Source organism: Polypterus senegalus, chromosome 3 (genome assembly GCF_016835505.1).
Source record: "Polypterus senegalus isolate Bchr_013 chromosome 3, ASM1683550v1, whole genome shotgun sequence".
Taxonomy (NCBI): Eukaryota; Metazoa; Chordata; class Cladistia; order Polypteriformes; family Polypteridae; genus Polypterus; species Polypterus senegalus.
In genome coordinates this window covers 87,514,321-87,541,675 of record NC_053156.1, presented here as the reverse complement: position 1 = coordinate 87,541,675, position 27,355 = coordinate 87,514,321, and the positions used below count along the sequence as shown (strand labels likewise).

The window sequence follows — 27,355 nt, the reverse complement described above, 5'->3', positions numbered from 1 at the left end:
TTGTCTGTGCAGGATTTTAAATCACCTGTAGCTCACAAACTGTTTCACCTATTGACTTGAAACTTGGTACACATACTACGTGACATGGGAGGGTGATTTTTATTACTCTTTATTTTATTTTAAAATGAACTTTCGGCAGCACGCAGCAGGGCGGCATGCATATGGGCGCCATTCTCATTCCCTACCACCTTCGGTAATCATTCTTGAGGAAGCTTGAAGACTTAATTGAAAAATTAAACAAAACGTACTAAGTAATTGCAACACAAAAACTAACTTAATCACTTTTAACGAAAAGATGCCGACGAAAGAAGAGAAGCAGCAGGCCGCTAGGGTGGAGAAAAGAGCTGCTCAGGAAGCAGCAAGTGCATCAACCTCTGAGCAGCATTCCTAATTTTCATCCACTTTCTCTGTTTAGCATTCATTTGAAGTCCAGTGTATTTACTGCACATTATCATGCAGTATGCCGTTAGTGGTATTCTGATAAGTTGAAATGTTGCTATGCATATTTTTTTCAATGTGGCTCTGTTTTACAACCCCCAATAAACAAAAAATGACATTTGTTACCCTTTTTTAATTTTCTACCGGTTAAGTACTTTCTCTAAAGCTCAGGATTTTGTTCAGTTCCATTGCAGTGTTTAACATGACCTACTGGCTGTACGTTTTGAGCTCCATGGTTACAGAGAAGGTTTGTTTACAAGAGGAGATCACTTCTAAACTCCAGTACCATTCTTCTGTGTATGTGACTTCAGGCTGGCCCTGTCACAGTTCCTTCTGCACTTATGGACACTGTTACACTTGTACAAAGATAACGTTTGTGAAAGACAAATGCTCTCTCTAAGATTTATTTTTTTCATCTTGAACGATCCTGACTTCAGATAAGCAAAAGTGAAGATGGAGTGATGTATTTTGAATGGATGACAAATTCCCTCTGGAACTGTTGGACTGCACTGAATCCCTCAATGTTATGCTCAGCGCTCATACTTATTGGTTTTACAAAAGGCCTAATGACTATAGTAATACTAAGATCTCTTCTTTTACATTATAATTTTGCATACATTTTATAATTATACCTGTTAGCTATGTGATGAATGTTGCAAAAAAATTCACTATTTCATTATTTGTTCTCTTTGTGCAGAGAAAAGCAAATACATATTTTATGGTGCAGTTCTTATAGATACCAACCAATTGTTAAATTCTTGAGTCATTGCTCATATTATGCTGAAATTCTGAAACATTTGAGTTCTTGCTTCTATAAAGTCTTGTTCATTCTTTTTATTTTGTGCTTTCGATGCCTTATTAAAAAGGTAATATTAGACTTTTAAATGCATTGTATTTTAAAATGTTAAAGTACTAGAACACTAAAGATGCTCATTTTCTCCTTAGATCTGCAAGATGAGTCTCCTGGAAATCAATGAAAATGTGAAACTGGCCAGAGAATATGCTTTACTTGGAAATTATAGTTCTGCCCTAGTTTATTATCAAGGTGTCCTGGATCAAATGAAGAAGTACTTTTTATCTGTGAGAGATACCACATTACAGCAAAAATGGCAACAGGTAATGAATTGTACAATATGGTGTTGATAAAAATACATTATTTTGCTAAATAATATTGGGAGTGGGACAATTATATTTATCTTGTAATTACATTTGAATCTAAATCATGATACTCACTTTTTGATTCTTTTTTCCAGTGTTTGTAGTAATTACATAGTTGGCAAAACCAGTAAATTGTATGTATGTGTCTATGTACCCTCTAAAGTGCTAGATTTGAGTCTACTTCCAGATGATGATGACACAAGTACACATATGTCAATATCAAATACAAGGTTTGTATTGCTTATTTAACTAAAAAAAAATGGTTAGGACTGTGAAAGAAACCAGAATTATGCTCTGGTATATAGTGTGAAAAAGCATTCAAGTAGAACTTAGTGTTTCTTGTAGTGGCAACCTAAAACACTAATGCACTTCAAAAGTGCCCCCTATTTGATACTATAAAAATGCACCCTTGCTACTCTTTCATTTAAGTAATAACATAACCAACATTGGAAAAAAAAAAATAAATGGCCAGACTTGCCTCAGATTTGTCAGACTGTACTGTATGCAAATGGTGTGCTGTTTTGTGCAAATGTACAACAAAGTGAAATCTTTGCATAATGCATACATCATCTTCTTCTCCTTCTCCTCCTCATCCTTCTTCATGTTCTTCCTGTTCTGTTACACCCATCACCTGCATGTCCTCTCACACCACATCTATAAACTTTCTCTTCGACCTTCCTCTTTTTGTCTTCCCTGGCAGTTCTATCCTTGGCATTCTTCTCCCAATATACCCAGCATCTTTCCTCTGCACATGTCCAAACCAACGCAATCTCGTCTCCCAACCGTCCAACTTGAGCCGACCCTCTAATGTACTTGTTTCTAATCCTATCCATCCTCGTCACACCCAGTGCAAATCTTAGCATCTTTAACTCTGCTACCTCCAGCTCTGTCTCCTGCTTTCTGGTCAGTGCCACCGTCTCCAACCTATATAACATAGCTGGTCTCCCTACCGTCCTGTAGACCTTCCCTTTCACTTGCTGATATCCATCTGCCACAAATCACTCCTGACACTCTTCTCCACCCATTCCAACCTGCCTGAACTCTTTTTTTTTTTTTTTTCCTCTCTTCCACAATCCCTATTACTCTGTACTGTTGATCCTAAGTATTTCAACTCCTCCACCTTCGCCAACTCTACTCTTTGCATCCTCGCCATTCTACAGACCTCCCTCTCATTTACACACATGTATTCCGTCTTGTTCCTACTGACCTTCATTCCTTTCCTCTCTAGAGCATATCTCCACCTCTCCAGGGTCTCCTCAACCAGCTTCCTACTATCGCTATAGATCACAATGTCATAAGCAAACATCATAGTCCACGGGGACTCCTGTCTAATCTCTTCTGTCAACCTGTCCATCACCATTGCAAATAAGAAAGGGCTCTGAGCCGATCCCTAATATAATCCCACCTCCACGTTGAATGCATCCGCCACTCCTACCACAGACCTCACCACAGTCGCACTTCACTCATACGTATCCTGTACAACTCGTCCATACTTCTCTGCCACTCCCGACTTCCTCATACAATACCACAACTCCTCTTGAGGCACCCTGTCATATGCTTTCTCCAGGTCCACAAAGACGCAATGCAACTCCTTCTAGCCTTCTCTATACTTCTCCATCAACACCCTCAGAGCAAACATCGCATCCGTGGTGCTCTTTCTTTGCATGAAACCATACTGCTGCTCACTAATCATCACCTCACTTCTTAACCTAGCTTCCACTACTCTTTACCATAACTTCATGCTGTGGCTCATCAATTTTATCCCCCTGTAGTTACTACATTCCTGCACATCCCCCTTATTCTTAAATATCGGCACCAGTATACTACTTCTCCAGTCCTCCGGCATCCTCTCACTTTCCAAGATTCCATTAAACAATCTGGTTAAAAACTCCACTGCCATCTCTCCCAGGTATATCAGGTATATCATCTGGACCAACAGCTTTTCCATTCTTCATCCTGTTCATTGTTGTCCTTACCTCCTTGGTAATCCGTTGCACATCCTGATTCACTATCTCCACATCATCCAATCTCTTTCTCTCTCTCTCTCTCTCTCTCTCTCTCTCTCTCTCTCTCCATAAGTTCCTTCAGAATAACCCCTACTCGATTTCTCCTCCTATCCACACCATGATGGAACAATTTGAATCCATCTCCAATCCACCTGGCCTTACTCCCCTTCCATTTAGTCTCTTGCACACACAATATATCAACCTTCCTTCTCTCCATCATATTGGCTAACTCTCTCCCCTTACCTGTTATATACTGCCAACATTCAAAGTTCCTACCCTCGGTTCCACTCGATTTACCTTCCTCCTGACTCCAGACACTTCTCCCTTCTCCTTCTTCGGTGAACAGTAGCCCAATTTCTGCCAGTACCCTGTTGACTAACAGTACTGGTGTTGGTCATTGTTAACCCGGGGCTCAACTGATCCGGTATGGAAATTTTGCATTGTTGTCCACATATTTTGATTTGGCAAAATTTTACACCGGATGCCCTTCCTGACGTAACCCTCCCCATTTATCCAGGCTTGGGACTGGCACAAAAACACACTGGTTTGTGCATCCCCTGTGGCTGGGTTGCAAAATGCATACAGTAATGTGTGTGTACCATCAGTCCAGACCTGATAGCATTCATAAAAAGGAATAGCAGGCTGAAACAATAAGAATAATTTTGCAAATGAAGATGAAAAAATTCAGGACACATTCAAAATATATCATTAGTACCACAATCATTTCTGTATTGAAAATAAATATATATAAATAAACTTTTCTAACAAATAGTTGTCAGGTTTCCTGCATTTAAATTAACTTCCTTGAACGCTTTTTTTTTTTTTTTAAATTGTAAATAGGGTTTCTACTGTAGTTGCAGGCACTACAGGCTGTGTGAGATGATCCATTGCAATTGATGGTTCATTTCTCTTCACTTTCGTTTTGATTACATTGGATTACGTGCATGTGAAGTATTGTAAATTAAGCATAAATCAGACTTGAATTGATCCTGTGGGATGTAGCTCATATGTTGAGTCTGAGTCTGGATTCACCGTTCCTAGTGGAGAACTACCTAACTTCACAATTTATAATCTCCAAATTCTTTCTGACTGGAGTGATTTAAAAACTGACTTATTCTTTAATGTAAAGGTTTAAACTGTCTTATGTGATTGGAAACTTAAAATGGTGTTCAAGGAACTGGTGTCTTTGTAAGAGATTCTGTGTTTATATAGCTTCTTCAGCTTGTGTATGTAATAGATATGAGCAAATGTTTATTTACAAGCAAATCTGATGATTTATGTATACCATTTGGGCATATATTTCTGTATCTTTGGTACTGTATGCATTAATTATGTTCTATATAAATTAACAGCAAGTTAATATTTTGACAGGTTTGGCAAGAGATTGGTGAAGAAAACAAGCATGTTAAAGAAATTATGGCAACTCTTGAAAGTTTTAATTTAGAGGGCGCTCCATCTAAACCTGCAAGCAAAGATGAAGATATTTGGCCAGTTCAGGTTGAACGCAGGTACATATCATTCAGACACAATACTATTTTCATTGAAGTGAAATTAACTATTTTCTTTAGCTGTCCAACAGATTGAAGTAATTGAATTGATTTTGAGTTTGTTTAGGCTTTCTGATATCTCCTTCAGTTTTATCCTCTCAACTCCCATGATATCAGTTGTGTAGTTTGATCTCCCCTTTGACTTGGTCATACCAGTCTCTTACTGGTCCTAACTAAATCAAAAATTGTTTGTACCCCAGCAAACCGCACCCCTCCACCAACCCATTTGTTGTCAAGTTGCAGCAAACTTTTCTTCAGTCACAAATGAAATTCAAGCTCGGACATGCTATGTTTGTACTAATTTTGTAGCCATGGATTTGGTGAAAGACAGTTAATAGTCTGAAGTCCATTTTGTTAGATCACTCATTATCCTTTTTCTGACATGTCTGATAAAAATGTCTTTCTCCATCACATCCTCTTATTCCTTATGTCATTACTAATAAGTCAGTCTTTTTTGAATTTGGCAATGCACATATTTGTACAGTGAAAACTTTGAGTGTTATTTTAAACTGCTCTTGGTGGTAAATGACGGAAAGGGTAGGTGTAGAGCAAGAAGTTCAGAAATGCACTATGCAACTGAAAAAGGGTGGGTGTGGTTGGGATTGGTTTTCCTTGGTGTAGCAACAACTGGAAGTTAATATTGACAAGCACAGGGAGTTTTCCACCTTGGTATAACTAGTGCAGTGTTGCACATACATTTTACTATATGCAGGGCACACCTGGGTGAGATTCATGAGCTACTTAGCTGCTGAAATGTTTTTTTTTTTTTCGTTACTTGAGCTGGTGACCCAAAAGTTGAGAAACGATCCTGTAGAGTAATAAGTCGCATCAAATCAGAATTTTTTGGGGAATTGAAAGGAAACTGTTTTTCCAAACACTAAGACAATATGCAAGTTGTATTTAATAATTTTGGCCAAATCTGGGTATCTTCAGCTATAGGTTTGATACAGTGTACCATTTCTGCCTCTTTTAAAAAAAGAGAGATTGAGTTTTTAGTATTTTGTGCCTTATTGATGTTTATTAGTTTATTATGTAAATATTAATGGTTTGTGTTTGATGAGCTTAACAGCACAGTGAAAGGAGTCTACTGACTATATTAATATAAAGTGTTTTGTTTATGCTCAGTTAAATGTCAGAGTTTAACCTCTTACAAGATGGTCCTTGAATCAATGTATTAAACATATTTGGGGTGAAGTAATAGGGTTTTAAGATTGATTTTTTTTTTTTTTTTTTTTTGCCCATTAGTATAAATCTAAATATGCAAAATTAGGGACTGACCTTGCATTCAGTTGTGCTATGTGATAAATTTCCTAATTTATTACTGCAATCCATGTTCGTGTTGTACAAATGTATAAAAGCTTTATAAACTTTGGGAATTTCTATAGGGTGAAAAGTGTTTTCTAATGTAACTTATGAAGTGTCTGCTTAAAAAAAGAAATGCATTTATTAATGTAATAATTGCTGTTAAAAATCATGGCCAGAAGTTTGAATTACCCCTTACTGAAGAGACATAGTGGCAGTAATATCATTTTAAACATATTATTCTGTTGTGGTTATGTAATGACTTTTTTTTTTTTTTTTGTAGTAGTCTTGTGTAGATTTCATTATACTAGTGGTGTGTTTTTGTGGTATTGTTGGACCATTTTCTCAAATGCACTCCAGCTATTATAAACTCTTTAAATGACTGAAATGCACAATTTACAGTTGTACAAAGAGGCAAGAAAATGATTATAAAGTTGCACTTTAGGAATATGTTCCAGATAGGTTTACAACAATATATTAGCTTTCTGGATCTGTTTGACTGTTATTAATTTTATGACTTCTAAAATATTGTGGTTTTAATCTAAATACTTTCATTTCATTATTTGCCATGTAGGACTTTAGTTATTAGTTTCATATGTATTTATTCATGTGAAATAACCTCTGAATTCTAAACTAATTTAATTAATAAATTACTAATCTGTGAATTGATTTTTTTTTCAGTTAATTTTGATTAGTACTGTATTTGTTTTAATTAGTCCGCATTTAAAGTTTAATTTTTGAAAAATGTTTGTTCTATTGTTTTAGAGAATTTTTAAATTTCCTTAAAACCCATATGTCTTAAGTGGTAGAATATAAAGAGTTAAAATACAAGAGCTATACTACTAAACACAATGCTGAATGAACAGTATTAAATTTTTTTTTCTTAATTTTAATTCAAGACACTCTCCCTGTCCTGTTAGAAGACAGCCTGTCCCTTATAATGAAGGTAAACCTCATCATAATAATCGATTAAGTGCAGCACCAAAAAATCAACATCGACCCTCTCCACGAGGTGGCAATAGTGATAAAGGAAGGCCTGTTAGAAGAGAGAAGGCTAAAGATAAGGTATTGCTAGTGTGTGTTATACTGTATATAAATTTATTATGGGGTTGGGCGTTCAGGAAAAAAGATTTGTTCAGATATACAGTATATGATCTATCAGTTCAGATTGGTTTGAATATATACATTCATTAGAATACATCTGTTTAGATATATACGTTGGTTTAGATGAATATAGTGATTTAATAGGTCGATTTAAATAAATTCATTTGGACATATAGGGTCGGTTCAGATGTTTGAATAGAAAGGTTGGGATTTATGGGCATGCCCAGCACGGCCACCTGTTTAGCATCTCTGTTTTGCTTCAGCATTGTTGTCGTCATTGTACATACTTTGTATAAGAAGCATACACCTATCGGGCACTTTATTTTGCAAGTCATTTTGGTAGGCGTCCTTGATTCCAAAGCACTGTATCCCATCTTCTTGCCTCCTCTCCCTGACTTTTGCCACCCACCTCTCTCTTGCTCATTTTCTCCCTACTATAGATTCTTCTCAAAAGCCGAGTTATTAGAACGCATTGATCATAGCTGCCGTATGTCCCTTTTTTTTTTTTTTCACCCCATGAAACATTAGTTTAACATTAACCAAAACCTGCAAGATGATTTCTGGTATTCTGTATTGGCACCATTTCAATGAAGGGCGATCTACATCAGGAAGGATAAGAGTCTCGTTTGCTGGAAGGACAGTCCTGTTTAAGGATAAAAATGCTGGAGTGGCGCTATTTCTTCTGAATGGTGATCAGGGGTCAAAATGATCAGAATATTCCTGCTTCACAAATAACTGATGATTAAACTCACTTTATAATAAAACTGACAAAACCAGACACACATTCAAACTCGCAAATTGTTCATGATAAACGTTTCATGAGGTGAAAAAAATATGGGATGTACTGTAGCTGCAATCACGGCTTTCTGATAATTTGGGTTTTGAGCAGAATCTGTAGTAGGAGGGTCAAGTGGGAGCAAGTGAGGTGGGCGCAACAAGCCTGAGTAAGCGAGACAGCGGGTATCGTTGAGAGTGTTTTTAAATAATAAAAGTAAAGAAGTGTTTTGGAATCAAGGACCGCTAAAAAAAAAAACCACAAAGATTGTGAAATAAGAGGTGCATATATCTATCTCTGACTGACTGGATGGATCTGAGCCAATGTATATATTTGAATGAATGCATTCAAACCGCTGTATCTCAACCAAAGTACTATGTATGTGTGTATGTATGTCTATCTCTATCTATTCCAAAGTATCTGAACCTGTGTATGTATAAATAAACATACAATGGAGTTTTTTTCCTGTCTTATTAAAAAGTATCACTAATAAATAACTGTTTTCCAAAAATGGGTTATGCCTAGTAGTTCAAGTAATCATACTTGTTTTTTGCAGATCAAACCCTCTGCTGATGTTTCAGAGACTGAAGTTAAAAAATTTGATGGGACAGGTTATGATAAATATTTAGTGGAAGCACTGGAAAGAGATATTATATCACAAAACCCCAATGTGAAATGGTTAGTAGCCAAAAATTTTCATACTGAAACCATGTTTGTGTTCTTTTTCTTCTCTCTTAAATAAAATGCTCAAAAAAATTAAAGGAACACTTTTTAAAACACATCAGATCTCAAGGTGGAAAAAATCATGCTGGATATCTATACTGATATGGATTGGGTAATATGTTAGGAACGAAAAGATGCCACATCATTTGATGGAAATTAAAATTATCAATCAACAGAGGGCTGAATTCAAAGACTCCCTGAAAATCAAAGTGAAAAAATGATGCAGCAGGCTAGTTAATTTTGCTGAAATTTCAAGTTCGTACTCGGTAGTTTGTATGACCCCCACATGCTCCTAATGAGACGACAGATGGTTTCCTGGGGGATCTCCTCCCAGATCTGGAGCAGGGCATCACTGAGCTCCTGGACAGTCTTTAGTGCAACCTGGTGGAGTCGAATGGACCGATACATAATGTCCCAGAGGTGTTCTATTGGATTTAGGGCAGACGAGCGTCGGAGCCAGTCAATGGTATCAATTCCTTCATCCTCCAGGAACTGCCTGCATACACTCGGCACATGAGACCAGGCATTGTCGTGCACCAGGAGGAACCCAAGAACCACTGGACCAGCATAGGGCCTGACAATGGGTCCATCGATTTCATTCCAATACCTAATGGCTGTTAAGGTGCCGTTGTCTAGCTTGTAGAGGTCTGTGCATCCCTCCATGGATATGCCTTCCCAGACCATCATTGATCCACCACCAAACTGGTCATGCTGAATGATGTTAACAGGCAGCATAAAATTCTCCACGGCTTCTCCAGACCCTTTCACGTCTGTCCCATGTGCTCAGGGTGAACCTGCTCTCATCTTTGAAAAGCACAGAGTGCCAGTGGTAGACCTGCCAATTCTGGTATCCTATGGCAAATGCCAATCAAGCTCCACAATGCCGGGCAGTGAGCACAGGGCCTACTAGAGGACGTTGGGCCCTCATGAAGTCTCTTTCTGATTGTTTGGTCAGAGACATTCACACCAGTGGGCTGCTGGATGTCATTTTTGTAGGGCTCATGCAGTACTCATCGTGTTCCTCCCTGCCCAAATGAGCAAATACTGGTCCTGCTGATGGGTTCAGGACCTTCTACGGCCCTGTCCAGCTCTACTAGAGTTACTGCCGGTCTCCTGGAATCTACTACATGCCCTGGAGACTGTGCTGGGAGACACAGCAACCATTCTGGCAATGGCATGTATTGATGTGCCATCCTGGAAAAGTTGGACTACCTGTGCAACCTCTGTAGGGTCCAGGTATCGCCTCATGCTCCCAGTAGTGACACTGACTGTAGCCAAATGCAAAAACTAGTGAAAAAGGTCAGAAAAGATGAAGAGGGAAAAATGTCAGTGGCCTCCACCTGTTAAACCATTCCTGTTTTGGGGAAGAAGCCACTCGTAAACTGACTTTCATTAGTAACAACCACAGTTCCATTGTGATTGTGTAATGTTATTAACTTCACCACTGCTTATTGTACACTGTAACCATTTACATTGTATTAAAATTGTGTTCCTTGTATATCCCAAAGGTGTGTATTAGGTAAATTAGCAACTGTAAATTTGATTCAGTACAAGTGAGTGTGAGTATGTGTGTGCATGCACCAACTGATGCGAACCATACTGGATTGGTTCTCTACTTGTGTGCAATGCTGTCGCAATAGATTTTGTGTGATCTTAAATAATTAGGATGTGAAAACAGATGAATGTTTGCCTAGAAGACCACTGGTCAACTTGTGAATATTTTACTCTAGAAAAGGGTAAATAAATGATTACACTGCAGGATAAATTGTTGTAACTAAAGTAAAGCAATGGAATGCTAAGGAAGAGCCTCGGTAATGAAGAACTGCTGCCACTTTAAACCTTGTGTCATATAAAATCTAAGATGATGGCCAAATTTCTGAATCCTTTTTTTCATTTTCATAGGGATGACATAGCAGATTTGGAAGAGGCCAAAAAACTACTTAAGGAAGCAGTAGTTTTACCAATGTGGATGCCAGAATTCTTTAAAGGAATTAGGAGACCATGGAAAGTAAGTAGGAATTATCTTATTCTTCTTTTTTTTAGCTGCATTAGAAGAAAGTATGTAATGTTGCAGGAATTTCCTCAGCATTGTTTTCTCTGTAGAGTTTGTGTGGTTTTTCCCTGGGGTCTCTGGTTTCCTTTTACGTCTTAAAGATGGGCATTCTGTATCAATTAGGTACTCGTAATTTGGGTCATTGAGTTTGATTTGGAGTTAATGTAAAGTTGATTCGCCATACATATTACAAAAGGAAACAATAGATTATTTTCATTCTGCCAAAAAAAGAAAGGATAGAGATACAAGTGTCTACTGAAGTGAACTGGCACCACCCAATTTATTCCTGGCTTGTATCCAATTTTACTGGAGCTGATTTGGGCTCTCTGTGACCCTTTACTAAAAATGTGGGTTAAAAAGATTGATGGATGTATTAATAGCTGGGAGATTACATTTACTTACTTAGACTTTCACCAGCAGCCATGCTACCTGCACTTCTGTACATAAAATCTACTAAGCATGTTTGTGCCCAGCCAGTACTTGCATGGCCGCTTTAAAGGGGTGTTGGTAAGGTCAGCAGGGGGTACTAACCCTGTGGTTTGTGCATAGATCCCAATAACTGAGTGCAGTGACAAGGACACTGGGCTGTACAACTTGGTGCTGTCCTTCAGATGAGACCTAAAACAGGTCCTGACTCTGTGTGGTCACAAAAGATCCCTGGGCATCTTTCAAAGAAAGAGGAGGCTGAACCCCAATATCCTAGTTAAATTGTTCATCATGGCCTTCTCCATTCTGGCCCAATAATTATATCGTCTGTAATTGATTATCTCTCTTTCACCCTTTCACCACCGAATAACCAATACTTGCGCAAAAATGGCAGCATTCACATTATCCAAGTGGATTATGCATGCTGGTGGTGGTTGAAATGGCTCTCCATTATCTACGTAAAGCACTTTGAGAAGTTACAAAAGTGCTATATACAGTAAATGTAATTTATTATTTGTAAGTGACATAGCAGAAGAAGTAAGGTATAGATATTAATAGTATGCTGCAAACTGTATATATTTATATTAATCGCAATATAGGTAAATACCATATATTCAGTGAGTGTGTTTTGTAACCTTAATACTGTTACTGAAAATATTCTATTTTAATAAAAAAAAAAATTTGCCCATTATGCAGTCTTGTAACATTTTAATCAAGGCATTATTTTCTAGGGCGTATTAATGGTGGGGCCTCCTGGAACAGGGAAGACCTTGCTAGCCAAAGCTGTAGCTACTGAATGCAAAACTACATTTTTTAATGTCTCATCATCAACACTTACCTCAAAATACAGAGGAGAATCTGAAAAGTTAGTCCGACTCTTGTTTGAAATGGTAAGTTGCTAACACTGTTGCTCTTATCGAAAAGTCAACATATTTACAAAAATCACATGTCATTGGAAGAGAATGTGTTAACAAATGTTAAATACAGACTGTAGAATGGGGACCAAAAAAGTAGTAATTTTAAGAAGACCTTGCTTTAATTTGCCTTGTAGCATACATTTTACAGTACTTATTTTGACTAACAGATTATTTCACTACCTACTACACATTCTAGGTACCTGTAGAGTAGAGCATTTCTGTTCTAACAAATTTCTCTAACAATAAAAATGCTGCAATTTTTTTATTTTGAAACAGTGAACAAAATAATGCAAAGAAGCCAAAGCAAACTAACCCTCTTAACTCTGAATGCTTATTTATCAGTTTAATCTGATCACATTCATTGAAGATTATTTTCAATACTTGACATCTTTTACTAAGTCTTCAAATGTTGTTTTGCAATTTCCGTAATCCCAGATTTTTTCAATTACAACTAAAATTGCCTGACGCGTGTGTGTGTGTGTGTGTGTGTGTGTGTGTGTGTAACTGATCATTATGGTAATCAATGAATTGTCAAATGTACTAAAGAAGACATTTTTCATGGACAAATAATGGCTAATTATATGGGTAAGTAATTATTTAATATAGTCGAAAGGCACCAACCTACCAAGAATGATGTCTTTCCAGCTCGACCAGCGTGAGATATTTGCCAAGCCACTTCCTTTCTTTCCTTGGTTAACAGAGCAAAGAAAATCTTAGTTCAGAGGTTCTACTTCTATTGAACAGCAACTTCATCAGTGCCCAGTTTAATTTCATTAAGAAAAAAAAAGTCTTATCAGTAACAAGATTATTTACAGAAAAAAATAACTACTTCATCTTGTTAATATGAACTAAAGCCATTTAAGTGTCTAAGAATGACAGTGCTTCTCTTACTATGTAAATTAAATAGCTAGAGATATCAATTAAGTAGTTTACATGTATAACAGACTAAAGCTTATTTTGGCAAACCTGCAATTGGTTATTTAGGGCTTAATATAGTGCATCTCTTCTGTTAAACCTACACTGCTTCATATCCATTACGGGTCATTGGGTCGGACTAGGGAGGAGAAAGGTGGTGTGGGCTTGGGCCTCTATTTGTGGCACTCATATTGCCAGTTTAATGTGAAGATCCAACACGGCATTAAGCATTTTGCCCTCCGTAGGGTGAACGTTGCCAGGTTCGATCTGGAGATGGGTACCAAGTTAATGGCATGTGAAGTGTTTAGCATGACCTCAATGTGCTTGCTAATCCCTCAGTTGCAGCTGGTATAGGAGGATGTGTAAATGTACTCTAATTTGCTTATCTCCAGATTCATACACTGAAGCTTCTGAATCTGATTGTTGGTCTTTCTGACATATTTGGCATATGTAATCCACTCATATGGTTAAATCCAACTGACAGTAAGTTAGTAAAAGGAGAAATAAGGTTTTAGCAAGGAGAAGTTAGGATGTATTGTATTTCCTTGGGCAGTGTGTGCAAACAAGTTAATTCTGTATTCCTGGAAAACAAAATATTCTGTTTAGACAGCATGGCTCATCCCTGCATGACTCTATTATATCTGGAGAGAAAGCTAACATTGTAGTAAAATCCTTATTCTAGAAATGAACATGATAGTGTCATGTTTTAGGAATGCCTTGCTGCATTAGGTGTGGGTCTACTTGTGATGCCTGAAGGAACCATGAATTCTTTTGTTGAGATCATAAAGCATTAATGCTGATAGGTGCTTAATCTGATGCAGGAAAATGTCTGTCTATCAGTTACAAAAAAATGGTTTCATTAAGCAAATTTAGGGCTTATTTTTGTGGGTTACAAATTTGGGTGTCAATTTTAAACATGTAGGGTGGGTGCAGGTAAAAATGTTTTACAATGTGGTGTTTAATTCTAACAACCAAGTCTATTTTGTTTGCGTGTCGATGCAGTATATTGGATTAATTAAAATTGATAAACTGCTTCTAGTTTCATCCTAATTTAGTTTTTATATCAATGGATCATTTGGGCTGAAAAATTAGTCCACATTTATTTGCAGGGTCTCTTTTTGGGTGTAGTGCATTTTTGCTGGTGTGAGTTGGATATGGATTTTAAAATCTGCATTGGGCTCTAGCAAGATGTCTGCATCAGAGATGGTTATTTCTCAAGGCATTTATTTTTGTTTAATATTTATTGATGACTGTAAATGAGTATTGACTTATCATATTTGTTCCATTATGAGTTGATCTAATAACATTCACAGTGAAAATAGCCAGTCTTTAAAATCAGATGGGGCAAAATGCTTTTTCAGGGTATATATGTGTTACATTCAATAGTTTCATTTAGTAATTACATTTTATCCTGTTCTGTCAGAGCAGTCTCAATTACACACCAAGTGTAAATATAATGGCCACCTATAATTTAAGTAATCTTGGTGTTTTCTGACACTTTGCAGCTGGTCTAACAGAGCAAGAAAAGCTATAAAAGTTGCCACTCTGCTGCTCCATGAGCTGGTCTGTGAATCTGCATTTTCAGTATTGTTTTATAAATAGATTTCTCTAGTCAAGACTTTCTTAATAAAACCACACTGCGGCCGTTATTTAAACATTGTTTTTTTACAAAGCATCTACTGTAAATGGCACATCTTAATGCTTGCATTTAAAATTGAAATTAGACAGTCAAATTGACCATTTATACTTTTAAAGCAGATGTGCAGCAGACTACATAGCAGTGTTTAAAATCAGACAGTTCCACCATTTTTGGCTCCTGCTACAAAATGAACTACTAAAATTAAGTTTTTTTTAGGTTTGTATGTGCTCAATAACATTTTTTTTTTTTTAATTTGTAAACAGGCACGATTCTATGCTCCTACTACAATATTTATTGATGAAATTGACTCTATGTGCAGTCGCAGAGGTACATCAGAAGAGCATGAAGCAAGCAGAAGGGTGAAGGCAGAGCTGCTTGTTCAAATGGATGGTAAAGTGGCAAGTTTAAAAACGTTTGACCTTTCCAAAGTAAAAAGAGAGCTGTAATAAAATGTAATATTTTTGTTGTGAGATGAAGCATAAAAGCATTGCAAATTCATATTTAATTAGAATAGCCCTCTGCCCAGTAATGATATTTTTTTCTTAAAGCATCAACATAATTTTTGTTTGTTCATTTTTCTGACTTGTGAATTATAGTTAAGTTTTCATATTTATCTTTCACAGAGAAATGTTTCAGAGGCATAGTTGATTGAGTTGGAGGGTAGGTGATTGTTTAATGGAAAACCATTACTAAACTTTACTATATTCCTTATCAGGAGCTGCATGAGATATAAATACTTTGTTTAGAAAGTTTAGCAAGTAACATACTGTTGTGTTAGTGTAGGAAACTGGCATATCACGGTTTGTAATTATTTGCAGTTTCACATTATTTCCTTTTTTCCATTAAAACAATCTTTGTTGAACAAGTTATTTTTGGGATCTGTAGAAAGACTATAATAGAAGTCGTTTTTTTTTTTTTTTCTTCTTCACCTACCCTAAAACAGAATACATCCAACAGTCAAATGTTTATTGTATTAGTAGTAGTGTGCATTATATAGGGTACAATGAAATGTTTACTTGATTGTCAACAAGTTGCCACTCTGTTACCATGATGAATGAAAATGCATAAGTTAATTTTAATAGGAAACACAAATGTGCTTACATTACCTGAAATCTTGTATTTAAAAAAGGGGAGAGGAAAATCTCTTAATTATAGTTTATATATTTATATTGGTTGTGCAGCATTCATAAATCACTTTATAAAGGAATAATGGTAAATAGCAATAAATAGCTAATATTGTCATATTTAAAACTATTCATATATGTATAAAATGAGTAACAAAACCTTACAAGGAGCTGGTGCTGAGTAGTCCGTTATTATCATGTCACCATGTTTGTGAAGATGCATGCTGTGCTTAACCAACTTTTACTCCCCTGTGCCTCACTGCACTCTATCTTCATTGGGTATGTATTTGTGCATTTATGTATATCACATTAGTAATTGGCAGAGGTTTTTTTTCCCCTATTAATGTAACATTACTCCATTGCTATTTCTCATTTAGTAAATGTTTTGATTTATTAATATGCACAAATATTAGTTTTAAATATACATAGCTACAAGTTCCTGTCTTACCCAGATTGAAAATGGGTAAATATATTAGGGTTGCACAGTACAGTATTCCATTTCTGGAAAACCCAAATTTTAATGTGATACAGTCCCAGCAATTCAAAGTTTTTGGTAGTGAAAGTAAACATCCGCTTTCCTGTAAATCCCTCCCACTCCATGTTCCCTCGACAGTCATAAGTGTATACTTGAGAAAAAGTTCCGTAGACTTAATGAAAAGAAAACGTGGGTTTCAATACCATCAGAATTTCACTGGGAACTCCGCATTCATTGTTTCTACATGGATCAGGTGGGGGCCAGTGAAACCCCAAACAATGCGATTGGAAATTTAAAATCTTGCTTTGACACGATCAAGACCTTTTTTAGACTCAATCAGGTCTTGAAAGGGACCCAATAGACTCAATGTAATTGAAACTTCTTGGGAGAAATAAAGAAGGTTGGAGTAAAACTGGGAAGGGAGTGAAGCGGTTGTGTTGGAGTTGTCTGTTACATTTCAGAGCCATTTTTGTACCTGTACTGTGGTCTGATAGCTGCTGTTGATCCATTGCTAATAAACCATATATTTTTCCCCCTCTCAAGACTTGTGCGACTATTTGTTTTCCAGACCCAGGCTAATTGGTCCCATAACGTGGGGCAGTAGAGGATATCCTAGAAATGACAGTTAAAATTTAGTTTTACACATTTTATTTAATATATATATATATATATACATATATATATATATACACACACACACACACACAGTAATCCCTCCTCGATTGCGGGGGTTGCGTTCCAGAACCCCCCGCGATATATAAAAATAACCATACAAACATATGGTTTCTACTTTGTGGATTTTCATCTATTTTAAGCCCTTATAAACTCTCCCACACTGTTAACATTATTAGAGCCCTCTAGACATGAAATAACACCCTTTAGTCAAAAGTTTAAACTGTGCTCCATGACAAAACAGAGATGACAGTTCTTTCTCACAATTAAAAGAATGCAAACATCTTCTCTTCAAAGGAGTGCACGCGTCAGGAGCAGGGAATTAGAGAGAGAGAGAGAGAGAGAGAGAGAGTGCTCGCTAAGAAAAGCAAGCAATCAAAGAATCAATACGTGCTTTTAAGTATGCCGAAGCACCGCGATAAAGCGGAATTTTTTACAGGAGCATCCTTATCCTCTAGGCAAACAGCCTCTGTGCAAACAGCCCCTCTGCTCACACCCCCTCTGTCAGGCAGAGAAAGTGAGAGAGACATAGAAAAGCAAATAATCAAGCACCGCACGGGAAGCATATCGTATATCATTGAGGAGTTTTAGTTAATATATAATACATGCTCTGATTGGGTAGCTTCTAAGCCATCTGCCAATAGCGTCCCTTGTATGAAATCAACTGGGCAAACAAACTGAGGTCCGCAGAAATCCGCGAACCAGCGAAAAATCTGTGATATATATTTAGATATGCTTACATTTAAAATCTGCGATGGAGTGAAGCCGCGAAAGTCGAAACGCGATATAGAGAGGGATCGCTGTGTGTGTGTGTGTGTGTGTGTGTGTGTGTGTGTATGTATGTATGTATTAATATATATAATATACATTTTTTTTTATCTTTGTCTAGTTTTTTCATCTTGAAACAAGCTTCTAAAATTTGCTGTATTTTGTAATAGAATGTACTGTAGTTGGACTTTTGTTTGCAGAGTGATTTAATTCTTTTAGGTATGTTTAAAATTTTAATTTATTTCCTTCTGAATTTTTACCTCTGTCATATGCGTATTTTTTTTTTTTTAACTTTACAAATCACTGTCTTCTAACTGTGGTGTTAACAGTAATTCACATTGTGTCTGGCAAGATTTTTTCAATGGCCTTAACCCAATATTGCTTCTAAACATTAGCAGTATGTATGAATCATTCCCATTTCAGACTCATTTGTTTCACTCCTCCCCTCATAGGTGTTGGAGCCTCAGAAAATGATGATCCATCAAAAATGGTAATGGTTCTAGCAGCCACTAATTTTCCTTGGGACATAGATGAGGCGTTAAGGAGAAGATTGGAAAAAAGAATTTACATTCCTTTACCTTCAGGTAATATGTTATTACTCATGAATTCTCCATTTATTATATTAAAAGCCTGAGATTTTATATTTGACAGTAATCGATCCTGTAATAAGGGAAGGTAACATATGCATATGTACTATGTATATATTTTTGCTTCACTTGGATGCTTTGTGGAGCAAATTTTATTTGTTTAATTATTTTTAAAGGTCTGTGTACTAGTTTCAATTTGCTTTAAACTATGGTTCTTTTGTTTTTTTTTTTTTTTTGTTTGTTTTTTTTTTTTTTTTTTATAATTTTCTGTTTATTTTTTATTTTTTAAATTGTGGAGCTTGATGGATGTCTTAGTTGCATATTCCACAGTCTTAATTGTAAAGTTCACGTTTGCCTAAGCTTTAGTCATAAAGACTATTAGTACTTTTATATGTTACACACAAACTTGGATAAAACCGTTACACTTACTCCCTATCCTGGATAAACTTTTTAATATAAGAGTTTATAGAATTTAATCAAACCCTTCAGAATTTTCTTTAAAGTTAAGCTTGGATGACCCTTTAAGAATCTATTATTCAAAATAATTTTTAGATTTTATAGTTTAGCAAAGAATGTTAAATATTTAAAAACAATATGCTGGAGAACTTATGAAAGTGTTGTAGGTTGTTGATATACAGCTTATATCTTCATTATTGCATGATGTAATAAGAGTGTATCATTAATATGAAGATCAAATATGGAAGCCAGGTATGTAGAAGAGGTGGGTTGCTGGAAGATTACGTATATTTGAGGTGAAAATGGTCAAAAGACAGCCATGCCATCCATACAGAAATCAAAGCTCAGATTTTTAATTAGGCATCTAGATACATTCTAGAAATTAATTTTGTTTGTATATACTATATGTTTGGATAGTCTTTGTTGTTTTAAATACTGTTGTAGGTATCTTGATTTAAAGTGCATAAATGTATTTATTTTTTGTTAAATCTAGCAAAAGGGAGAGAAGAACTTTTGAGAATTAATCTAAAAGAACTAGAATTGGCCCCTGATGTTGACCTTGTTAAAATTGCACAGAAAATGGAAGGCTATTCTGGAGCCGATATTACAAATGTGTGCAGGTGAGCACTTCATAAACTAAACTAACTTTAAAGGGGCAAAGAATCATTTTGTCTAAAATGTGAAAATTACTTCTGGCTGACCATTTGATGTGTATTTATCAACTTTACCAGATAGCATCAATTTCAAACATATTTATGTAATTTAATTCTGTTAATGCCTTGTAAATATTGGGTATTACAATTGATATAGTTTTATATGATGTGATGAAAAGGACCCTTGAATGTAAAATTACTCTTTTGAGAAAATTGCCAGTGTCACACAGCCAAGATGTGATCATGATGGAGGAATTGGTCTTGGATAAAGCACCCCCAAACCTAAACCAGCTGGCAGACAGACGTTATAACACCCAGACAGAATTGTCTTTGACATGTAATGCAATAGAGCAAAATTATATCCTCCTCTGTTGATGTGACTGTGGTCTCCTTCCATCATCCGTCCTCCTTTACGAGGACGGCATTAACTGATACACATACAAACGGCAAACGGGACGATGAAATGAGATGCACTCAGAACTGACATTTAACACTATGTGGCCCCGCTACATTTTTACTGTAAAACTTCAGTAAAAACAATATTTGGAATTAACTTTTTTCGTCAATATCACAATTTGGATTCCGTGTTTGGAGTTACGTTGTGACAACGTGCGAGTGAATATCGTTTCTTTCTCTCTAATAAATAAACCGACTTTTTCTAATTGTCCCTGTGATTTGTTAATTGTCATAGCAAAAGCTATTCTAACGGGAAATTGTGAATATTTTAATACAAATGGCATATCAAGATCTCTCTTGTCTAATGTTCTCCACGGAAGATGTACCACATTACTGTTTTTTGTCGCCTGTTAAAATTTTATATGTCAGAATTATTCAACCAATTTTAAATACAGCTAATCTTGTCCTACAGCATAGCCCAGTAATTCGGCCGGTGGAAGACCAGACAGTGTTAACGATTGTAGATATTCTACAGGATATTGTAAGTTGATGTTTTCATCTTCCGCACAGTCACCACCAACTGTTTCAGCATAGTCTATTGCTATGCATTTAACCAATTTGCCATGTAACTGATCGGCAATTTTCATGTTAATTCGCTTGACTTCGTTTCTTGGTGCTAGGATTGCCCGTATACTCATTTCTTCTGTTAACCCTTCCGGATGAAATTCATCAATAAAATTTGGACACAATAAGTCTTCTTTAATTGGGAATTTAAGTGAGGAAAACGTAAAAATTCATAAGAGCTGAGAGGGCAGGAACTGTCTGACAAAAGCATTCACACAAATTAGAGGTGAGAGGACTGTGGGCGTGGGCCGTTAACCGGAAATGGTTGAGAGGAGGGCGGGACTTGAAAAAATCTCTTGCCAATAGTCTTCTCTTGTGTCAAGATTTTCTCGTGTGTGTGTATATATATATATTATAACTATAGCATTATGCATAACCTACTTTATCAATTGAAGGCATTAAGATCTTTTTTTTTTTTGTTTTTAAATATATAAACACTTAGCTGGCAGATGTTTCAGCTTTTTTCTGTTTGATCTCCTCTCAGGGATGCCTCTCTTATGGCTATGCGGCGTCGTATTGAAGGCTTAACACCTGAAGAAATTAGAAACATTTCCAAAGATGAAATGCACATGCCAACCACCATGAAAGATTTTGAAGGTTCTTTAAAAAAAGTGTCAAAGTCGGTGTCTGAATCGGACCTTGAAAAATATGCAAAGTGGATAGCTGAATTTGGGTCATGTTGAGCTCGACTTTTAAAAGACGTAAATAGGAACCTGCCTTCAAAAAGTCCTTTGTACTGCCGGATGAAGAGGTGCTACACGTTGGCATTTCTCTTTAGCAGATAAACAGAAAGAGAAATGCATCTTACAAGACAATTCAAGGATTTTTATTTTGCCACCAGGGACCTTACTTCCTTGCTAAATTGACCAAATTGGTTTGGGGTGTGAGGGCCATATTGAGCACATTGCGAGTTACAGTTTGAGAAGTCTTTTCACTGGTTTAAAGAAACAAAAGGTCTTATTCTAGTAGTTTAATTAGCCTTTTTTCAAATCTTTTACTTTCCCCATGAGATTTATTAGTCAAAATTGACAGGAGAAACCATGGGAAGTTTTTTTTGTTTGTTTTTTTTTTTTTTTAATAATTACTGTAGGAGATATGAAATTATGCACTGCTTTAATAAACTGAGCAATAAATTATGTAATAAAATTTAAACCATGTGTTAATCTAGAATTGTGAGTGGCTCAAATATTATTTCACACTATACATTTATAATGCAGAATACAGGAAGAAAACAACTAGATTTTTAAAAAAGATGAATATTTTTTTTTATTAGGATAATATGCAAATACCAAACATTTGTGTATAATTCTCCTTTTTTAGAAAATATCTTTACTATTCTTGCTACTCTGTATTGCAACTGCAAACTTGTAAAATTACAATATGTATAATCGTCCTGCCTAGCAGAAAAGAAAGGAATCACACAAATGTCTTGTACTTCTCCAATTTTGGTCCTTCAGAGTTGTCGTTATGCAAGTTTACAGTGCATCCGGAAAGTATTCACAGCGCATCACTTTTTCCACATTTTGTTATATTACAGCCTCATTTCAAAATTGATTAAACTCATTTTTTTCCTCAGAATTCTACACACAACACCCCATAATGACAACGTGAAAAAAGTTTACTTGAGGTTTTTGCTAATTTATTATGTTTTGAAGTTGATTGGGGCCATTTATCCACCATTCAGACTATCCTTCGTTGCAGTCTTTTATCACTTTTTCTCTTCCGTCCACGTCCAGGCAGATTAGCTACATGTGTTGTGAACTTCTCGATTATGCTGCACACAGTGGACAAAGGAACATGAAGATCTCTGGAGATGGACTTGTACCTTGAGATTGTTGATATTTTTCCACAATTTTTGTTCTCAAGTCCTCAGACAATTCTCAGCTCTTCTTTCTGTTCTCCATGCTTAGTGTGGCACACTCGGACACACAACAGAAAGGTTGAGTCAACTTTTCTCCATTTTAACTGGCTTCAGGTGTGATTGCTATTTTGCCAGCAACGGTTTCTTGCCATAGGCGAGTTCAAACGAGCATCATATGCTTGTAATAAAATGATTTACCCACAAAATTAAGTGCCAATAATTTTGTCCAGCTCATTGTTGGAGTTCTGTGTGACATGATGTCAGATTTGGCTTTTTTTCTGTGTTTTATGTTGTTCCAATGCAAAAAAAGGAAATAAGCATGTTTTATACCAAAACATTTGTAATTGCATCAATTTTCTGGGAAAATTTCCAGGGGTGCCAATTTTGGCCATGACTTTATGTACATGTATATTGTACTTATGCTTTCATATTGCACATCATTCATTGTATTCTATTGTATTATTTATCATTTTATTAGAAAATAAGTTTATGGAGGACTTGCATATTGAATCTCATTGTGCCATACAATGACAAAGGAATTTGATTCAATAGAAGAGTACATATTTACAAATGATTATGACTGGCTTCTAAGTCGATTTAGATTTCCAAGAGCTATTGCGTTGGCGCTGTGTGCTGTTAGAATACTAGGATGTATACTTGACATTATTTTTGTGAGTAAATGCATTGAAGTTTACATATTACATTTTACAGATAAATTGTTAACTTTATTTATTTAAAATAATGTATACTGTTAATAATTAAAACATGTGGGGGCACAGTGGTGCAGCGGTAGCAATTCACTGTGTCCCTATATTTTTTCTTTCCATTTTCTGTGCCCTAATACGTTAGTATGCAGTATAACACTCAGATGGTGGGCTACAACTCGTTTTTTCGCGTCAACTTTGATATCTGACCACTTCTTTTTTTTTTTTTTTTTTATTTTGGGCACACTGCGACTTTCTGAACTTGAACTTTTGAGTGCCACACCATCAATTTTCTTTTCTTGCTCATACCACTGCCTCCACTGCGTAGGACCTCAACTTTGCATTTGGTGAAATCCTTTTTTTTCCACGTTGCCATTGTCTTAACAAAACACTGAACTGAAGGGGCTATTTATATTGACTTGCATATTCAAATAGGTCTAATTCTGGGAGGAGATGGGGTGTGGCTAAATTTCACATTTATTGGGATTTACAAAAGGGAAGTACACGGAACTTGGTGCACACATAGTTTTGTGCATAAGCACATTTCCGTTTTTGTCCATATGCCATGTTTTACTATGAATTTTACACATGAGGCCCCCAAAGAGTAAGAGGCCAGTCAGTTCAAATGTTCTTCAGGTTTGTTCTGTTGTTTTTGAAGTCCTCAAGCATGCAATGGCTTGAAGAGCCACTAGATGGCAGTGAGGCACAATGAACAGGAATGAAGCAGAACTGCTGACTCTGGATGTTGTCAAAGAAAAGGAGTGATGGCAACACCTTTGTCAGTCCTTTTCTTGATTTGTTTTGGATTACCCAAGTTATCTATGGTTTGAGTGCCATAAAGAGAAGATGTTTACATATTTTATATAACCACACACACCCCATGGACCTGATGCATACAGTATTACTGTTCTATAGTACATGGCTGTATTGAGCAGGAAGTGTTTTTTAAAGAATTGTATTTAGTTATTAGGTAAGATGTTCCTTCCCCACCCATTGCCAAAAAATGGACTACAGCTCTATAAAACAAAACTGAAGAAACATATTTAACTAGAATTCTTTCTAATGTTGATTGCTTACACTCGGTAGGTGCCCACCTGCTGAAAAAAATTAGGATTCTGTTAAAAAGTCTGTTTCTTCACTTTAACTGGATTGTGTTGGAGCAAACACAGAGCCTGAGTGTTTTTCAGCATGAGGTACACGTTACTTTGTTTCTTCACACCACTCAGTAACACATCATACATTGCATGATAGTATTAATAGGTTTATTGTGACCCTGATCATAAGAGTTCCCATAAACTGTATTTTGTAACTCCTTTTTCTATCGGCCCATTCACTTGATTTTCCTTCCTCTGCACGCTGAAGCATACAATGGCACCTTCCTAGTTTGTTATATTTATGTGGCAGAATTGTATTAAACCTGACATATGATGAAGAGACCTGTCTAACTGCTTCATCCAACCTTCTCCAAGCCTGCATTGACCAATGCATGGTGACTCAGAGTCCAAAGCAATTTCAGTCAAACTGGCTGCCTGGCAGGACAATAAGCTTTCTGTAAAAGATGAATCAGCATGAAAATATTTAAGTTTGCCCTTGGGGACAAGTATTATCTATCTATCTATACAGGCACCCTCAAAAGCTTGCATTTTAACTGGAAACTCCAACTTGCATTAGCAAGTAACCCGTAATGAACTGCTGCTCAGTCAGGGTGGCATAGGCTCTGGCACAGAGTTACCCATCCTGTAATGGATGGAATCTCAGTTGGAGCCTGGGAAATAAGGAATCACAGTGACTACACAAGCCAATCTTGTACGTGGAAGATCATCCAACCTTTAATTACAAATGTACCATTTCTGGTTCTATATTAGTTGTTTCAGTCTTTATTCACTGTTTTTGACTGCTCTACTAATGATGAGAGAACTCCATAGAGTTTTGCTTCACTGAGAGTTCACCAAGCTCCACAAGATGAAATGAAGTCAATGAGGAACTGACCTAGTTCTGAACGGATTACAGTGGTCTGTTAAGTGTCCCTGAGGGCTAGGGAAAAGTCTGATGTTGGGCCAATTATGGTGGTCATATACGGTACGTGCTCTGAGCTGTGAGGCAGAAATGCTAACCACTGTGCCACCATGCCTCAAACTTTTAAAAAGCACAGACAGAATGAATCACTTTTGGGAGGGCAGTATGAGAATAGCTCATTCCAATGATTGATGTGGCTCTGAGCACAGCTACACCTGCAGTGCAGACACGTTCACCACGAAGAAATACTTTGCAAATTAGTAATCTTTTGTTTTTGTCATTGCTCCCCTGTTTTCGATTGAGATGCTCCTTTAAGTCCTGTTTGTACCTGGGCACATAGCTAATTTGCATACATAATTAGCCATGTGCTGTTGGCTGCCAGTAAAGTGTTGTCAGTACTCCTAATATTCTCATTATGGTCAACTAATGTAGCCTCCAAACAAAAATACACAAGTGTTTTTTAAACATACCCAGGATGTGAATCCAGTAGTGCTTCTTGGGTCCCTTTTTTACATTTTTAATTTCACAGATGAGCAATCAAAGAGCAGCAGCTGTTTTAAGTCAAAACAACAAGTGGAAGAGCAGGGAATCCCCATAGTGAAATGAGTGTGGGAAAATGTCACACAGCATGATATGGGATTTCCACCATTCCCCAGCAGCAATCTTAAAGTAAGCATACGTGAATGATCTGCGCAGGGTTGCTACAGGTCTGTGAAGTCACAATGGCCTCAACAAAGCATCACTGGGTGTTTTAAAAGATGTTCACCTAAGCCAGGAAAATATTCAGTGAACAAGGTCACCAGTGAACACAGTATATTAGGCAATAGTTCCCCATTTGACTGAGATGGGGGGGGGGAATTGTTAAGAAAAAGAAATGAAAATGACAAATCTGCTTTGCTAAACGGAACATTTGAATGTCACTCTTAGAAAAAAAAATGTACAATTAAAAGTAAGCAGCACGCTGGTAACACTAAGAAGCTCTCCAGTTACCATTTATACAAAGTTTTGTTATTAGCAAGAATTAGATTCTAATAAGACAATAATAACAATAAATTAATCAAAACATACTTGCAGCCCTCATGGCCTTCCTTTTTTCCCAGAATTTTTTTTTTATTACTGATAAATTATAATGGAAAAAATCACAGAAGTACAGCTGTAAACAGGTTTCAAACAAGTAATATGAGCAGATGAAAAACAAGCTAAACCCCAAACCTCCTGCCAAACTCTAGAAGACGGTGTCTCTAAGATACAAGGGAGAAAGGCCACCCCAAACGGCTCAGAGATTAAGAAAAACAACAGCGACCACATACCTTTTCACTTAAGAGAGATACTGGGCACAGATGATGTTTTGTCCTTGCCACGGAGTTCAAGGAATACCAGATTGAAGGAAACTGACTTTCAGAGGTTAAAAAGGTAACATGCTAAACCATTTTGGAATCTCTACTGTATTGGGAATAAAAACTCATTCCAAAGAAGGCCAGATGGAATTCAGTGTGGGGAATATCTAAGGCCCACATTGACCCCATCCAGTAATGATGATGCTTTTAAATATTCCAAGTCAGCTTCACTATGTTCTTTACCGTGCATAAAATAAATATTGTTCCACTTCTACTGTATATTCATTGGCTGATATTTTAACCAAGTAATTACCAAAAGTAATTTCCTTTCACTTTACAGAAATATGTGATATTTAATAGCAAGGGTGATGATGTGGTAAAATTTCACAATATAGTTAAGTTAGAAACTGTAAGCTTGCCTAACATTCAAGTGCACTCAGGGATTTAGTTAACTGATTTGAAAGTTAAAGCAATTTTATTTTACATTATTGTTTATTAAATATATTTTAACAGCAAGTTATAACAATAACAGTAATAATAGAATGCAATTATAGGATTCATTAGACTACATTAAATGTTTTTATTTTATTTTACAATAATTTAAAATGTTAAAAATGTTGCTCAAATAGGCTTCTGGTGGCTCAGTAGATTCCCTAGCTATGCTGTTCTTAGTTGTGGA

General features: G+C 36.4%; 1 protein-coding gene across 2 annotated transcripts in view; it reads left to right on the top strand.

Annotated features, from left to right (window-relative positions):
- The window catches only part of katna1 (katanin p60 (ATPase containing) subunit A 1), a 35,939-nt gene extending 14,011 nt beyond the window's left edge, over positions 1 to 21,928 (top strand). For both annotated transcript variants that reach the window (XM_039747577.1, XM_039747576.1), the window contains exons 2-11: positions 1,384 to 1,554; positions 4,974 to 5,110; positions 7,351 to 7,516; positions 8,887 to 9,008; positions 10,956 to 11,061; positions 12,264 to 12,422; positions 15,267 to 15,393; positions 18,495 to 18,626; positions 19,579 to 19,705; positions 21,243 to 21,928. In XM_039747577.1, the coding sequence (XP_039603511.1) occupies positions 1,393 to 1,554; positions 4,974 to 5,110; positions 7,351 to 7,516; positions 8,887 to 9,008; positions 10,956 to 11,061; positions 12,264 to 12,422; positions 15,267 to 15,393; positions 18,495 to 18,626; positions 19,579 to 19,705; positions 21,243 to 21,441 (1,437 nt within the window). In that variant the 5' untranslated portion in view covers positions 1,384 to 1,392 and the 3' untranslated portion in view covers positions 21,442 to 21,928. The remainder of the gene's footprint in view (positions 1 to 1,383; positions 1,555 to 4,973; positions 5,111 to 7,350; positions 7,517 to 8,886; positions 9,009 to 10,955; positions 11,062 to 12,263; positions 12,423 to 15,266; positions 15,394 to 18,494; positions 18,627 to 19,578; positions 19,706 to 21,242) is intronic.
- Positions 21,929 to 27,355: the final 5,427 nt, after the last annotated feature.